The sequence below is a fragment of the Pogona vitticeps genome, chromosome 1 (genome assembly GCF_051106095.1).
Source record: "Pogona vitticeps strain Pit_001003342236 chromosome 1, PviZW2.1, whole genome shotgun sequence".
Taxonomy (NCBI): domain Eukaryota; kingdom Metazoa; phylum Chordata; class Lepidosauria; order Squamata; family Agamidae; genus Pogona; species Pogona vitticeps.
This window is the reverse complement of record NC_135783.1, coordinates 158,487,859-158,503,788: the sequence shown is the minus strand read 5'-3', so window position 1 is coordinate 158,503,788 and position 15,930 is coordinate 158,487,859. Positions and strand designations below refer to the sequence as shown.

At 42.7% G+C, this 15,930-nt stretch overlaps 1 protein-coding gene across 3 annotated transcripts in view; it reads right to left on the bottom strand.

The window, feature by feature from the left end:
- The window catches only part of SPRED2 (sprouty related EVH1 domain containing 2), a 93,876-nt gene that overhangs the window by 5,217 nt on the left and 72,729 nt on the right, over positions 1–15,930 (bottom strand). For all 3 annotated transcript variants that reach the window (XM_020803380.3, XM_073003636.2, XM_020803381.3), the window contains one exon: positions 241–390. In XM_020803380.3, coding sequence (XP_020659039.1) covers positions 241–390 — 150 coding nt within the window. The remainder of the gene's footprint in view (positions 1–240; positions 391–15,930) is intronic.

Genomic DNA, 15,930 nt, shown 5'->3' with positions numbered 1-15,930 from the left:
TATCTTGTATAAGTCATGAACTATTTGCTGAAGACCAGCTGAACACACTCATCCTTGGAAGACCTAGATGACTAAGCATTCTCATCAAAGGAGCCCCTACCCATCCTCTCCTGCTGGTAACATACATATGGACAATTCGTTATGGTAATCTACTGCCAAAGCGAGGTGAGTTTGACACATCCAGCCTCCTGAAGACTTAAGCATGTCAAAATAGAACTCTGAAATAAAAAGAGGACTCACTTGTTCTAGATGGTAGTGGTCAGGACTTAACTGGTCATGCATGTGACCTTGGGTGCAAATCCTGTGATGCTCGCAGGATGGAGGAGATGCTAGTGTTCGCAAAGGCTGTTCCCTCTTCTGGGAAGAATTGGAGGAACTGTCTGTAGCATTCTGTTAGGAACAACAAAGAAAAGCCAAGGTCAATGCTACAAATGCTATTTCTGCAAAACCCCAGACATACAGTATGCCACAAATGTCTTTCAGAGCAGGACTATGGTATCTTCCCCTCTACATGCTGAACTCTCCATATCTTTGAAAATTAAGATTCACAGAGCTAAACATTAGTTTAATAATTAATTTAATGTCCTAATGGTGGAATAGTTGTGCTGTTCTTCCAGTGTTGTCCCTCTCATTCAACACCACCTCCCCCCCCACAGCATTTTCCAATGTGCATAGCCCCATAAACTGACATACTCTTTCTTATTATGTTGAGATACACATCTTAGAATGATCACTTAAGATACTTTGCCCTTGGTTGAAGTTCTCATCTTTTCCCCATAATGTTTTGGGTCACATAAACTATTCTCCAACTCCAGGTGCACACCCACAACCCATGCACACCTCCCCAAAGGCAAATCTATAGGACTCAGATCCCTATATGCCATAAGATCAAACCATACCCATTGCTTAACATTTGCATCCTGACTTCCTCCAAGCTGCTCGCACTGATGTCAGAGTTTCTCAGTACTGCCATTAGGCTCAGAGGCAGTGATCTGATTTTCTGATGAAGTTTTCCCAAGCAAAGATTATGCCTCTGAGCCTAATTTCTACAGAACATAATCACCATCTAAACTTGTTCCCTCACTTCAACTTTAACTGATCTACAATGCTGAGAACCACAATAAGAGTTCCTAGGTTACTACATGCGCTGTCAACAAACAACTACGCTGTGGATGCCATTCTTAATTTCCAAAGCAGTTCTAAATTTCCTTTCCTTCTATTAAAGGGTTGGTTTTTCATGAGAATTTTTAGCATGAAGTACTTAATACAACACATACCATGGTGCACAATAGAAAAGGGTGCTGCACATGTTTAGCCCAGTTTTGAAACAAACAGAATGCGATCTGTGCCTGACCACAGCTTCCATGAGAGAGCCTCATGGCACAGTGGTTAAGTGCGGTACTGCAGTCAAGATGTTGCTCATGATGTGAGTTCATTCCCAACTGATTCAGGTAGGATTTCCATCCTTCTGGAGTTGGTAAATTGAGTGCCTAGACTGGGGTTGGGGAAGCAATGTGTAGCCTGCATAATTAAATTGCAATCAGCAGAGAGAGTGCGTTAAGAGAGTCCATTACTATGGGGCGGTATACCAGCAGTATACTTTTGCTTTCCTTGTTGCCATAAAATGTAAAATGGGGATAAAAAGACATCTTTGCTTCCTCATTTGATGCTGTGTGATTATCTTGTATTCACGTCCAACTTCAGCAGCCCTTAGAACTTGAACAAAATACACCTCCTATGTAGTTTTGCATGACAAACATGAAGACAAAGATGCTACGCGGACACAATCAAGCCATGGTTTTAAATCTTGGTGTGTCATGTGCTGTATGCCAGCCTGAACTTTGAGGCAGCATCCCTTCAGGAGAAAAAAAAAGCATCTTTACCTGTCTCAGGCCAGAGACCTAACACTTCTGTGAACCACCTGCCCTCTGAAATGAACCCCTTTCTTGCCCTCTGGCCCTGCACACAACCAGGAATGCGATAAGGCACAGTTCTGATGGAACGTTCTAAAATAATTCATGCATAGCTTCATTTGGCTCTGTTCTCTTCCTCTCAGCCTTCTTCTGCAAAAGGAGAAACTGGAGATGGACAGACATTATATTACTTTTATACAAAGCCTGACATATTTTGTAAGAATATTTTGAACGTTTTAGTTGCATCAGCTGTTGGGGTCTATTCTGGGGGCAGATACAAACCAAAATAAATATGGACGGTCATAACTGCAAATAAGTGACCCCATCTGACTTCTTAAAATATCATTTGTCTGCTCTAAGAAGTCTCTGCTTGCCATAACCTTCCTTTTAACTCTTAAGCATAAGCTTATGAATGCGCAGCTGAAGTCGGGAGGAATCTTTAAAAGCTGTAAATAGCAAAGTATGAATGCAGAGCATGTAGTTCTGCACAAAATATTTCCAATGCAGATTTTGAACTCAAAATGATTCTGTTTCCAACAAATATAAATGTTTCACCTGTCATCTTATTCATCTCTGTATATAAATGGAGGAGGGTGGGAACAGGACAGACATCTGTTCCTGAAAACATTCACCCTGGCTTTCCTTTTTCAAGGCTGCCCTTCATCCCCTGCACCACCTCCCCCTTCTTGCATTTATTTAAATATAACAAGGATATAACAATGTCCCAGGATTTTATAGAGCTGTGCGAACAAACCATTGCTTAAAGGGCCAGAACTGTTGCGATTCCCTACATCTAGTAAAAAAATGGCTGGTTATCTCCTGTTACCAAGCTCGCGCCACCTTACACCATACGAACCATGCTTGCTGGGAATACTGAAAGTTCTCAGGATGGCAAGAGGCTGGGAAACCCTCTGCTATATAAGCCTGGGCAACCTTATCCAGAGTCCCTCACAGTCAAGCGGCCTACCTCCAGGAAGACTGCAGGAACATTAACCAAGTAGGCGAGGGACCCTGTCACTTGAAGGATCCTACGCCTGGGACCTCCAGTAGAGAAAGAGGCGGCTTCTCCTTCCTTAGCCCTCCATTTTGCCACTGTTCCAGTCTGCCTGTCGCAGGGCCGACTATTGCCTTTTTGTTTCAAATGTAATGAGGTGAGAAAGAACTTTAATAAAACATATTACACTAACTTAGCATGCTTCCTACATTTTTCCAATATACTAGAATAGGAAAGAGCTCAAAACCAGAACTGAGTGCATCTAAACAGTGTTAAGGAATTTACAGATTAGTAATTTGGCACTGACTTGCCCTTTGGCCTTGTATCAGCCCCCCATCCACATCAGTCCTGGGAAGAAATTTCTCACCCTTTAAGGGGACAGAGAAGCCAGAAACAACTTCAGATATTTGCTCCAGATCCTCTTTCCCCTCAGGATTCCCACCAGCCTGGCTAATGTCTGGCATCATAGGCTGCAAGGCAATTTTCTAATCCTGCTTTATGTTGTTTAACAGGAAGTTGACAATCATCTCCTTGTCTGGCTGCCAAGGAGCTCTTTCTCCAGCTATGTTTACATGCCAGGCATGGCCTGTCCAGAGTGTCACCACTTTCAAAGGCAAAATACAACACTGTTCAGGGTTTTCCCCATCACTTCTTGTGACCCCCATAAATCCCCCCCATGGCCATTATTGAATAAAGTCCCTTTCTCATCTCTAGCCAAATCACCGGTTGATTGATTGATTGCCACAGATTGGTGGACTGCCATTCTGCAAAAACACAAACTATCTCCATCATACTAGCTGCAGGCATCATGATTGTGAAGCTCAAAGACACTGAGCTGCAACTGTGACCAGGAATGTTTACATGTACAGTGGTGCCTCGCACAACGAGTGCCTCACACAACGATGAATTCACACAACGATGCCTTTTTCTGTTAAATTTGCTGCCTCACACAGCGATGTTTCCTATGGGGGATTTTCACACAACGATCTCCATTTTCGCTCCTGTAAAAGTGTCTTACAATGTTTGGACGCTGTTTTAAATGATTGCAATGGTTAGTCCACCTCCTGAAACCTATGCAAACTGATTTTGGTGTTGTTCTGACACTTCGTTAATTTATGATGATTTTTTGTTTTTTCCATTGGAAACCATTAGACAGACCATCCAATGGTTTCCTATGGAGAAAAAACAAAAAATCATCATAAATTAACGAAGTGTCAGAACAACACCAAAATCAGTTTTGCATAGGTTTCAGGAGGTGGACTAACCATTGCAATCATTTAAAACAGCGTCCAAACATTGTAAGACACTTTTACAGGAGCGAAAAAGGACTTCGCAAAGGCATTGAGTCGGCTTCAATACATTCCAATATAGGAAACATCGTTTCACTCAATGATGTTTCCTATGGGGATTTTCACTGAACGATGGCAATCCGTTCCAATTGGAACGGATTAACCGGTTTTCAATGCATTCCTATGTGAAATGGTGTTTCACAGAACGATGTTTCACACAACGTTGATTTTTTTGGAACCAATTAACATCGTTGTGTGAGGCACCACTGTATATTTAAGTGACTGTATAAAGCCAATGGTAAATTCCCCTTCACGGATTGCTGCCTTGTCGTTGTGAAGGGGCTTGAGTAATTCAGAGAAGCTATGGGCTATGCCATGCAGGGACACCCAAGATGGACAGGTCATAGTGGAGAGTTCTGACTAAACGCGATCCACCTGGAGCAGGAATTGGCAAGTTTCTGCACCAACCACCAATGCTGAAGAGGCTGAAGGCAAAGGCTAATAGAGTTTTGTCAAGAGAACAAGCTGGTCATCACAAACACTCTCTTCCAACAATACAAGAGGCGACTCTACACATGGAGATCACCAGATGGGCAATACCGAAATCAGATTGATGATGTTCTCTGCAGCCAAAAACAAGACCTGGATCTGATAGTGGCTCTGATCATCACCTTCTTATAGCAAAATTCAAGCTTAAACTGAAGAAAGTAGGAAAAACCACTGGACTAGTCAGGTATAATCTAAACTAAATTCCTTATGAATACACAGTGGAAGTGAACAGATTTAAGGAACTAGATTTGGTGGGCCTTAGAAAGCATGGCTAACAAAAAGGCCAGTGGAGGTGATGGCATTCCAGTTGAACTATTTAAAATCTTAAAAGATGATGCTGCTACACTCAATATGCCAGCAAGTTTGGAAAAGTCAGCAGTGGCCAGAGGATTGGAAAAGATCACTCTACAACCCAATCCCAAAGAAGGGCAGTCCCAAAGAATGTTCCAACTACCGTACAAATGCACTCATTTCACAGGCTAGCAAGGTTATGTTCAAAATCTTACAAGGTAGGCTTCAGTAGTATGTGGACTGAGAATTCCCAGAAGTACAAGCTGGATTTCAAAGGCGCAGAGGAACTAGAGACCAAATTGCTAACATGCGCTGGATTATGGAGAAATCCAAAGAGCTCCAGAAAAACATCTACTTCTGCTTCATTGACTATGCAAAAGCCTTTGACTATGCGGACCACGACAAACTATGGCACGTTCTTAAAGAAATGGGAGTGCCTGACCACCTTATCTATCTCCTGAGAAATTTATATGTGGAACAGAAAGCAACAGTTAGAACTGGATATGGAACAACTGATTGGTTCAAAATTGGGAAAGGAGTATGACAAGGCTGTATATTGTCCCCCAGCTTATTTAACTTATATGCAGAATCCATCATGCGAAAGGCCGGACTGGAGGAATCCCAAGCTGGAATTAAGACTGCCGGAATAAATATCAACAACCTCAGATATGCAGACGATACCTCTCTGATGGCAGAAAGTGAGGAGGAATTAAAGAACCTCTTAATGAGGGTGAAAGAGGAGAATGCAAAAAATGGTCTGAAGCTCAACACCAAACAAACTAAGATCATGGCCACTGATCCCATCACCTCCTGGCAAATAGAAGGGAAAGATATGGAGGCAGTGACAGATTTTACTTTCTTTGGCTCAGATTGATCACTTCAGATGGTGACAGCAGTCACGAAATTAAAAGACGCCTGTTTCTTGGGAGGAAAGTGATGACAAACCTAGACAGCATCTTAAAAAGCAGAGACATCACCTTGCCAACAAAGGTCCGTATAGTCAAAGCTATGGTTTTTCCAGTAGCAATGTATGGAAGTGAGAGTTGGACCATAAAGAAAGCTAACTGCCAAAGAATTGATGCTTTTGAATTGTGGTGCTGGAGGAGGCTCCTGAGAGTCCCCTGGACTGCAAGGAGAACAAACCTAACCATCTTGAAGGAAATCAACCTTGAGTGCTCACTGGAAGGACAGATCCTGAACTGAGGCTTAACGACTAAACAACAACATAACCCCAAGCTTGTATGGTTAAGTAACAGAGCACAATGATTCATTATAAAATTAAATTGCATCAGTAAACTTACTGAGGCAGTGTACAGACGGGAAAGTAAAGCATCTCCAAAGAACAGACAAAGGAATTACTTGGAACATTTGTGGGAAACTAGAAAGAGAGATGGTACATATTTACACCTGAAAGTTATCTCTTGATATTGCATTTAAAAATAATGCACGTAGCTTACAGACATGTGGTACTTAGCCCAGTCGCAGAAACTAAGGCATCAGAGGATAAATAGAAGATAAATACTATCAATATCCAAGCCGTGTGCTACAAGGAAATCTAAAAGTGAAAACTGCATTGAAACATAGTTTGCTACCGTACTGGATCCATCCAGAATTCTTTTTAAAATTAGTGGGGACCCTTCATGTGCAGCACAGATAAATGCCTCTCTCCCAAATGATGAGCAGTAGGATCTCTTGCAGAATAGGAAGATGCATCCCAGCTGTCCCAATGTGTGCTATGGCTGAGTGGTACAAACTGATCTCTGAAAAATAACCATGGTCAAAAACTGTGGTTTCTTGCAAACAGTACTGGCATTCCTGCTGATCTGCTGAAGAACAGTACAATTTATGAACATGCAGAAGTGGCAAACCTACTTTTCTGGACTTCAAGTCCCAGAATCCCATGGCCAGCGAAGCCATTCAGATTCCGGCAACTGTAGTCCAAAGAAAGAATGTTTCCTGTCTCTGGGAATGAGCACTTGCTCCAGCTCAGCCATATTCTTCATAGAAGCGCTGCGTGAAGGGTAAAGCCCAGACAGAATTAACTTTCAGCAAAACCAAACTAAATGCTAATAGAAAATAGGCCCCATCCCCAGATCATAAATCCGTTTGATTTGGTAATAACACAATTTTGCAGGCAAGTACAATAGCTCAGTGAGTTAGGTTTCTGGTTGTGGAGCCAGAGATTGAAAGTTTAATTCCCTACTGTGCATCCTAGAGGAGCCAGCTTGCATGGCCTCGAGCAAGCTGCACAGTTCCAGGGTGCTCCCAGAAGAAGAAGAATCATAAACCACTTCAGAGTATTCTCTACCTGTAAAACCCTGAAGAGGGTCTTCATATATCAGCACTGATCTGATTGCACATAACAACAACAAAGTAAATGTATTACTTTATTACTACTACTCATTTTTCAGTGCTCCCAGCACTGAAAAATGCAGCCTGCCAAAGATCAATGAACTCTAACCAGCCACAAGGACCGGTGATCATTGCACACAAAAGACCAGCTAACGACACCCATCAATCACAGTGACAGATGATCTCTCTCCCTTATCACAACAATACAGTTGTGCCTCAACTTATGTACGTCCATTCTTACCACCATTTCGACTTATGACCAGCTCCAGCAGAAAAATTTTGCTTCGACTTGTGGCCGGAGCTTCCACTTACGAACAGAAAAAGGCAGGGGGAAAAGGCAGGGAATTCAAATTGTTAACCGTTGGTGGCGAAGAGGCTGCTTCTTTGTACATTGGCTCTTTCGCCCCAACAGTTAGAGGAGGAGTTAGGGAACTTTTTTAGGATCGACATTACCCCCTTGATCTGAAAGGAAAGGAGCGGCCGCCGCAGCCCCAGGCTAGGTTCAGCCTCCCGGTGCCGGGATGCCACTGCCTCACGCCCCGTCCCCGTTTGGTGTGTGAGAGAAAGAGAGAAAGACTAGATGACGGCCCAAGAAAAGATGGCGCAGGGAGAGGAATAACCTAGATATGGATTATTATTATTTTTTGGTTAAAGCTTGGTGAGTTCTTTGGAGGGAAAACTGAATTTGTATCAATCAAAACTGAATAATATATATATTTTTAAACTTCTAGAAGAGGGAAGGAAGAACTTGGAGGAAAGAAAGCGGGAAGTTTTTTTAAATTTTTTTGGTAAATCCATATATGTTAACAAGCATCTGCTCCCCCACAGTGCACTGAGGTGGAGAAAGCAGCTGGGAAAAACCCCTCGTGATTTTTGCTAGTGTAAAAATAAAAAGGGACCGCTTGCTTGCGACTGTGTGCTCTTCTGAAGAAATGGGGGTGAGGTGGGGTTGAGTGCAGAGAGCGTCTTTTGAAAATGGGAACCTTCTCTATCTGGATTTCTTGGCCTGGGCAGACGTTAGGGTTTCAGTGCGGACCTCACATTTAACTGTTCTCCCCCCCCCCACCCAGTGAACCTAGTTTTCATTTGGGGTAGTGGTTTCATGAGGTTTTTTCTTTTCTTTTTTGGAGGGGGTGGCTCTCTGCCTTACACCCTTTTTGTTTTAACACTTGCAACCATGTACACGGCAGAGTTTCCGAATGTAAATAAAATATGTGATTTGAAAGGAAGGGAACGGCTGCTGCAGTCCCGGGCCAGACTCAGCCTCCCGGCGACGGGCTGCTCCCGCTGCCCCATGCCCTGTCCCCGGAGGAGCTTCCTTTGGTGCCTCTTCCTGCTCCGGCACTGGCTCCGGTGGTGAGAGGCTCCGCCAGGCCTGACTGGCTGGTGCGGAAGTGACGCCGAAGGAAGCCGCACCACTGCTGCCTGATGGGCTCCAACAGGGACAGGGCATGGGGTGACAGCGGCGGCAGCCTGGTGCCGGGAGGCTGAGTCTGGCCCGGGACTGCAGCAGCCGTTCCCTTCCTTTCCTACCATGGTTGCGCCCGTCCCCCTCTGCCGTGATCAACCTCTCCAGAAGCTGGAAGGAGAGGCTCCTCCTGGCTGGGGCGCTCCGGCCGCTCGCCCTGGCCTTGCCCAGCCCTGCCGCCTTGGCTGCAGCTGGGGAGTGAGTGCGATTGGAAGAGGCTTGGGACTGCCTGGTAAGGTAAAGTGTAGCTTTTTGCTTTTAAAAAAACTGTTCTGGGTGGGGTTTGCAGGGTGGGTTTGGGCTGGGGGGGTTATGTTTCTGTGCTGTGTTGTTTTGTTTTTTGGTGATTTTTTTTGCAGTCGCAGTGTGGGGCTTGCTCCAATGTTTATTTTGGGGTTCTGGTTTTTTTTCCAGTGCCTTTGGGGCTTGCTCTGTTTATTTTGTTTGTTTGTTTGTTTTTCGCAGCCCCTGTGCGTTCCTATTGGACTTGCAGTGTTTTATTTTTATTCTATTTTTGGAGGCTTTTTTTTTTTTTGCTGGAATAGGTTAATTATGTTCCAATGCATTCCTGTGGGAAATGGTGCTTCGACTTACGACCATTTCGAGTTACGTCCATCTTCTGGAACGGATTATGGTCATAAGTCGAGGCACCACTGTATATCCGTGGCGATTCAGGTGTTTGTATTTCTAATCGCTCAGCATTCTCCTCAGCTACAGTTAGCCCTTCAGGTTCCAGATATTCGGCTACACTCATGACACCCACAAAACTGCACCAGAGCACAGACAAGAGTTCTGACTCCTGTCCTCTGAAGATGCCAGCCACAGAGACTGGTTGCTAGGAAGAACAACCTTCAGAACACAGCCAAACAGCCTGAAAAACCTACAAGAACCATTGGATGCCAGCCGTGAAAGCCTTCAAGAATACATTAAATCTATTAGATTCAGTTATTGCTCTTCACACTGCTATCAAAATTCTTCCAAACAAGGAAACTAAATGTAGAATAGATTTAATTCTTTGTAACTCTAATGTACCAAAAAAACAAAAACCACACAAAACAAAACTAAAAAAATCCACACCCTTTTTTTTAAAAGCAATGTCTTGCAGTTAGCTATTCAGAATCCTGAGGTGAGAGAGGAAAGAAATATACTTGTTCCGTCACTTAAGCCTCTAGCATAAGCAAGAGTATTAGTAAACAGCTTGTCTTCGCCTGCAGTACACTTGCAGGCAAAGACAAGCTGTTAACTAATGCTCTTCTACAAGACAGGCATTCAGAAATGGGTACACTTTGGCTTGATATTCAGAGAAGCCAAATTAAGGAAGCATATGATAAAATCCATTCAAATCTGCAGCTATTCTAAGTGAGCAATTTTGCACCAACATTTTCAACCGAAGTTTCAGGAGACTTCCAGTAAGTTGCTAATTCAATCATTAGCAACCTATTTTTTAGAATGCAAGTACCACTTCAAAGTAACTGACACTATTATGTCAAGACAGCCTTTTGCTGAGATCTCAGTCCTTAAAGCTTCTTTTTTAAAGGCAGGAAGTTTATCTGTATGAAAGTTGCTGCTTTGAAAGACACATCAGTGGGGGACGATTTCCCATCTTCCGTAGTGCTGTACAGAAATGGACAAAGCTTGTGATGGCCTGCCAACTGTCCTGATAGAAAAGCAAACAGAATGTCACTGATGCATTCTGGATTTTTTGGGGGGAGAGAAAAAGGCATCTTTCCCCTCTTTCCAGGCTTAGGTACAAACATGAAACAAAGTGACTAAATTAATAGTTTTTAAGGAGTTAATTTACATGTTTAGAACTGTCAAAACACAGCTGTGGGTCCACATCTTTGTACAATGCACTTATACTTAGTATAAGTATAAGTGAGAAGAAGAGTTTTAAGGCAAATGAATGCTAGTGGAGCTACAAAACTAGCAAACAAAATACGTCAACTACTTTTTCTTTTCTGTAACTTTTTTTTACTGCAGCATCTGAAAAAAAGAGAACCAATTGCTGATTAGGTGTTATGAACTTTCCTTACTCCCATTCCATACTAATTACACCTAACTTGAACTAAATACATCAACTGAGTCCTGAGAAAAAATGGGGGCCAGAACATCTCAAGCTCAGTCTTGTAGCCAGATTTAATGAGAATGGTTCTGAAGTCTACAAGTACTTGGAATGTCACGTTGGACTGTCATGTCGTAGTCCTTCCCCGGAACAGCAAAAACTACATCGCATTTTAGCTAAAAGTGTGAGAAGTGATCTAGATTCAACCAAATATTAATCCCAATGGATCAGCTTCTGTGATTCTATCAGATAATTACCCCTCGGACTGGGTGGCAGCCATTAAAGATAAATTTTTAACTTATGGCTTCAGACTGCCAGTTCTGCTAAAACACGGGCTCTTGAAAGCGAATGAAAACCTTAAACAATGGACACTGAATGTTGGGTCTCCAGATGGACAAAGCTCAAGTCCTGCATTATCCAGTGGCTAGGAATCATAGTGAAATCTTTGTTCTGGAAGATTATCTTGAAATACCAACAACCAAGAGACTGAAACTTTGCATCTAGGAAGCTTTCATGGACTGCAGCTAACTTCACCCAGATGTACTCCATGCATCAGAAGAAGTCAACTACAGCCCAAGAAAGCTTATGCCAAATAAAACTTGCTACTCTTGCTACAAAACTCTCCACAGCTATTTCTACCTCTCAAGAAATTCTGCTGAGCTTTTAAGGAATGCTGGAACACAGAATGAATGCCGCTAATACAGGAGAAGCCACAAAGTGATCTTTGCCTTCAGACCTGGGGAACTAGACAAGACTTACTCAAAATAAGTAATGTCCCCAAGTTCCACCTTATCCACCACTTCTGGCACACCAGCAGAGGAAAAAACCAGCATGGACAATTTTCTTACCCGTTGTTCTATCAAGAGATTTTGCAGCTTTCAACATTAAGTTATCGGAGTGTCTTTTTTTTTAAGTAGGCGTTAAAAGTCTTTTATTATTTTATTACAATGCTTGTCCTACTCTGGCCAATCTGCCTTGACTTGCCAGCACATTACAATTAAAATGTCTTCGAGAACCTGGCCAAAGTTGTTGTTTAGCAAGAAAAGAAAAAGTGGCAAAGAGGGGCAGGAATGAGATGTAAACTGGCCAATAACAAGGAAAAAAAATCAAATGGCAGACTCTCTCATGCACACATTTTAACAGTGTGACTGTTAACATACTTGACATCCACTGGGGAGTCAAAAGTAGGCCAAAGGTTTCATGCAGAAATCAGTGGGAAGAGATCTGGTTTCTCAGTTTTTGTTTGTAGGGGGGGATGGAAAGGGAAGAAAGAGAACACCGGGCATGTCTCTGCCTTTTACATTATTTACACCAACTGTGCAGACAAAGGAGCTTGATTTTGTTAACAGGATCCAAATGTCAAGATAAATCTTACCCACATGCTCTATACGAGACCAAGCAATTAGGCATATATAAAGTGAATGGGAAAACAATCATTCAAGATATACCTATGGCTGACTTAACTAAGTGTTCTATTTGCTGACCGAAAGCCATATATAAAGCTAGGAAGAACTTCTTTTAAACAAGGCTAGATTTTGCAAAACTTCACAACCTTGTATCCATCTTGCACATGGGGACAAGGAGAGGCATAGTCCAGCAGTCTCAGAAAAGGGAGCATTCTTAGATCAGTTTTACCCATGTCCTGCAGAAACACTCTCCATCTAAGTAGAGATGGGCATGAACTGCCAGGGGCAACACTTGGAGGAGGAAGCCAGGACACTGCCTCCCGAGTAGGTGCCTGCTGGATGGGGTGGGGCACTGAACTGCAAACACCTGTTGTGGCAGTAAATGAACCAGGCTAAATGACCAAACCAGTGGTTCATGCCCATCTCTATATCTGAGTAATGAGTATGGCAATATCCCTACATCAAAGGATTGTAGTATTGTGGACAGTCATTACGCCCCAACCGTTCTGGCATGCCCCAAGCTGGATATGCCCCACCCTCTTTTCCTTAGCCCATATTAAGCTTCTAGTGCCCACCCTCCCTTGGTCTCTGCAGCCTTCTTCTCCTTGATGACTCCTTTGAGCCCCACTCTCCACTTGTCTTTTTTCAGGCTTCCTCTACGTTTGTTATGGGCCATCAAATGAGAACTGAGTCACAGTGACCCTAACAGGGGTTTTCAAGATAAGTGAGATATTTAAGGGGTGGTCTTAACAGTTCCATAACACCAGTGAGTTTCCATGAATGAGGAGGAGTTTGACCCCAGGCCAGTCAACTCGATCCACTGTATCATAGTATCTATCAAGCAGGCTCTACTGTCTAAGAAGTATTGTGTGCATTTCCTGAGTGCATTAGATTGCTCTTCAAATGGGATTTTTTAAAAAAGATTGCAGTTTTAATGCTAGTATTTATAGCAATGTCAGAGAACTGTATCTCTATAGAAGGCTCAGCTGCAGTGCCTTTGCGCAAAATATTGCAATGTTTCCAGACGTCAACTTGCACCCTGACACAATTGTAATTATGTGGATCTAAGGGGCTGTCCACAGGTGCCTTGCCTGCCATGTTACTGTAATGAGCATTTTTTAAAAATCGTTTGGAATTGTGCATGTATTAGAATGAACTCCCTGTTGGCCATCTGGAACTATGACAGTTTGTAAGTGTAAAACAGCCTGGATGCTAGCCAGGGGATGAAGACTCTGATGCAGCTGCAAAATGATGATGACAATGTTATAAACCTAGGTTGCTTCAAAAGAAGGGCAACACACAGATCACGTGGAGCAATAGTTTCTAGTCTGCTCTGTAATACTGGAGTATTGTATCCAATTCTGGGCACTGTATTTTGAAAAATGTCAGCAAATGGAGCCCCCCCCCCCAAGCAGAGTGTGACCAAGGTGGTGAGGAGTCTGAAACCAAGTCCTGTGAGGAACAGTTAAGAGAACACCAATGGGAGACCTGAGAGCTTTCTAATATTCAAAGGGGAGTATAGCTGTTTCTTCCAGAAAGCAAGACTAGAATCAGTGGATGGAAAAGCAGATTTTACCTGTAGAGCAGACATTTCCTTGTCTATCACTGAGAAGGAAGTGATGCCGGTGTTAGGCATTCCTTATGTCAGTCATTCCAACTGACAGGTCTCTCCCTCTGTTACCTGCCTGCTGAATCTCCTTTGGTGGAGACAGGAGCACCTCCGAAAGTAACTTAGTACTCCAGGCAGGCACAGGTGGACACAAAGTATCCTTGAGATACTTGTTGTTATGTGCTGTCAACTGAAAACTGATTTATATCATCTCTAAAAGGGTTTTTCAAGGTAAGTGAGGTATTTAAGGAGTGGTTTTACCAGTTCTTCCCTCCCCCAGTGAGGTTCCATGACAGAGCCTGGGAATCAAACCCAGGTCTCCGGAGTCCTTAGTTCATTACTCTGCCCACTGCACCACACTGGGTACCCCTGGGATACTCTGGCCACAGGCATTTAAATATGCTGAATGGGACCCATTTTAGATTGAAACAAGCAAATCATATTAGGAATGTCCTAGGAAAAGCAACTGGGAATGGATTGTAGATCTGTAAATGGAGACCTAGATATAGAGAAGTAGATACGTCCTTGGATTTTTCTGTCCATCTTTACCTTTTTCTCACGACAGTGGTTAATGAATCACCTGTCCTAAAAAACTTTCATATCCACAGGGGGCATAACGCAACAGCATTGATCAATATCAATGCATTCCAAGTATGGGTCCAGGAAGAAAAATGCTACTTGCCAAAAAACTACTCTGGATGGGGTCACCCAGAGAACTGCAACGTACAGACCTGTTCCATTTTCCCTTCTGGCTCTTGCAGAGTGTGGGCGGCATACAAATTGAATGGATAGATAAATTTTCTGCATTCTTCCTTCCAGTTCTTCCTAGTATAGTTGCTGCACCACATTGTAATTGTCTACTCTACTGACTGAAAATTTAGTGTATTCAGGGTGGCAAAGTTACTGAAAAAATGTTTTTTAATGGCTCAAGAAGGATACTTCAAGTACTAGAGGATGCAACTATGATAAAGACTATTTTTATAGGCATTTTGTCTTATGGTGGAAGAAGTTACCATTCAAACAGATATGGAGTTCGTTCACAACAGATCAGGCAACATCCAAAGAAACAAAACAAGCCAAAATCATGTGGCACCTTAAAGACTATTTAATTTTAATGTACGCTTTTGTCCACTTTGTCAAACATGGAAACAGAATGAAAAGTTGGATGAAATATCAGTTTAACAAGTAAAAGATTCTCAATATTCATTGGCTCTTGGTATAGTACAACTACATAGAGTAATTTATGGCCCGTGTTGTTTTAGGGTACTGTTGTAAATGGAGATGGGATATTCGTATTTGTCTCCCTCGGGAGACAAATACAAATACTGCCACCATAGGCTGTGCGTGCTGCAAGTGGTAAGTGGACCGTCCGGTTCTGGGGGTGGTGGTGGGTCTAAAGGGCTTGACTATTTGTGGTGGCGATATGCATATTTCCCATCAATACAAATATTCCATCACTAGTTGTAAACTATCCTTCAGGAGACAGAAAACAGACATCAAACTGAGCAAAGATGAGGACATAACATTTTCTCATTGGGTTTGCTCCATTCTTTGCATTATTTCCATGATCTAACATCTCAATGCTTTGAGAAATAATAGTTACAGTTTTCTAAAATATCACCAAGAAGTATGCAATCCACTGGCCTGCTAAAATCAGTGCCTGTATATTTCTGCAAAGCATTATATTCCATATTGTCAGGTTTTTCTTTGCTTCTAGAGACCAATTTCTAGCAGGTCATCTTGAAAAGGTTTTGGGCAGGAACTATTCTAAATTCTAACACTTGCGATTTATGAATATATTACAACAACAACCGCACATGTGATCATTGCAAGCTTCTTCTGCCAGAGCCCTCCTTCACAGGTGCACAGCAGGAATGAGCGGCTGTGGATGACTGGAACGTGTCATGTCATGACTCAGTATTACTTCTCAGTGGATGTACATTTACCCAGAAGGGATAGTATCTGAGTGAAGAAAGTAGATCAACTAAATGGAGGTA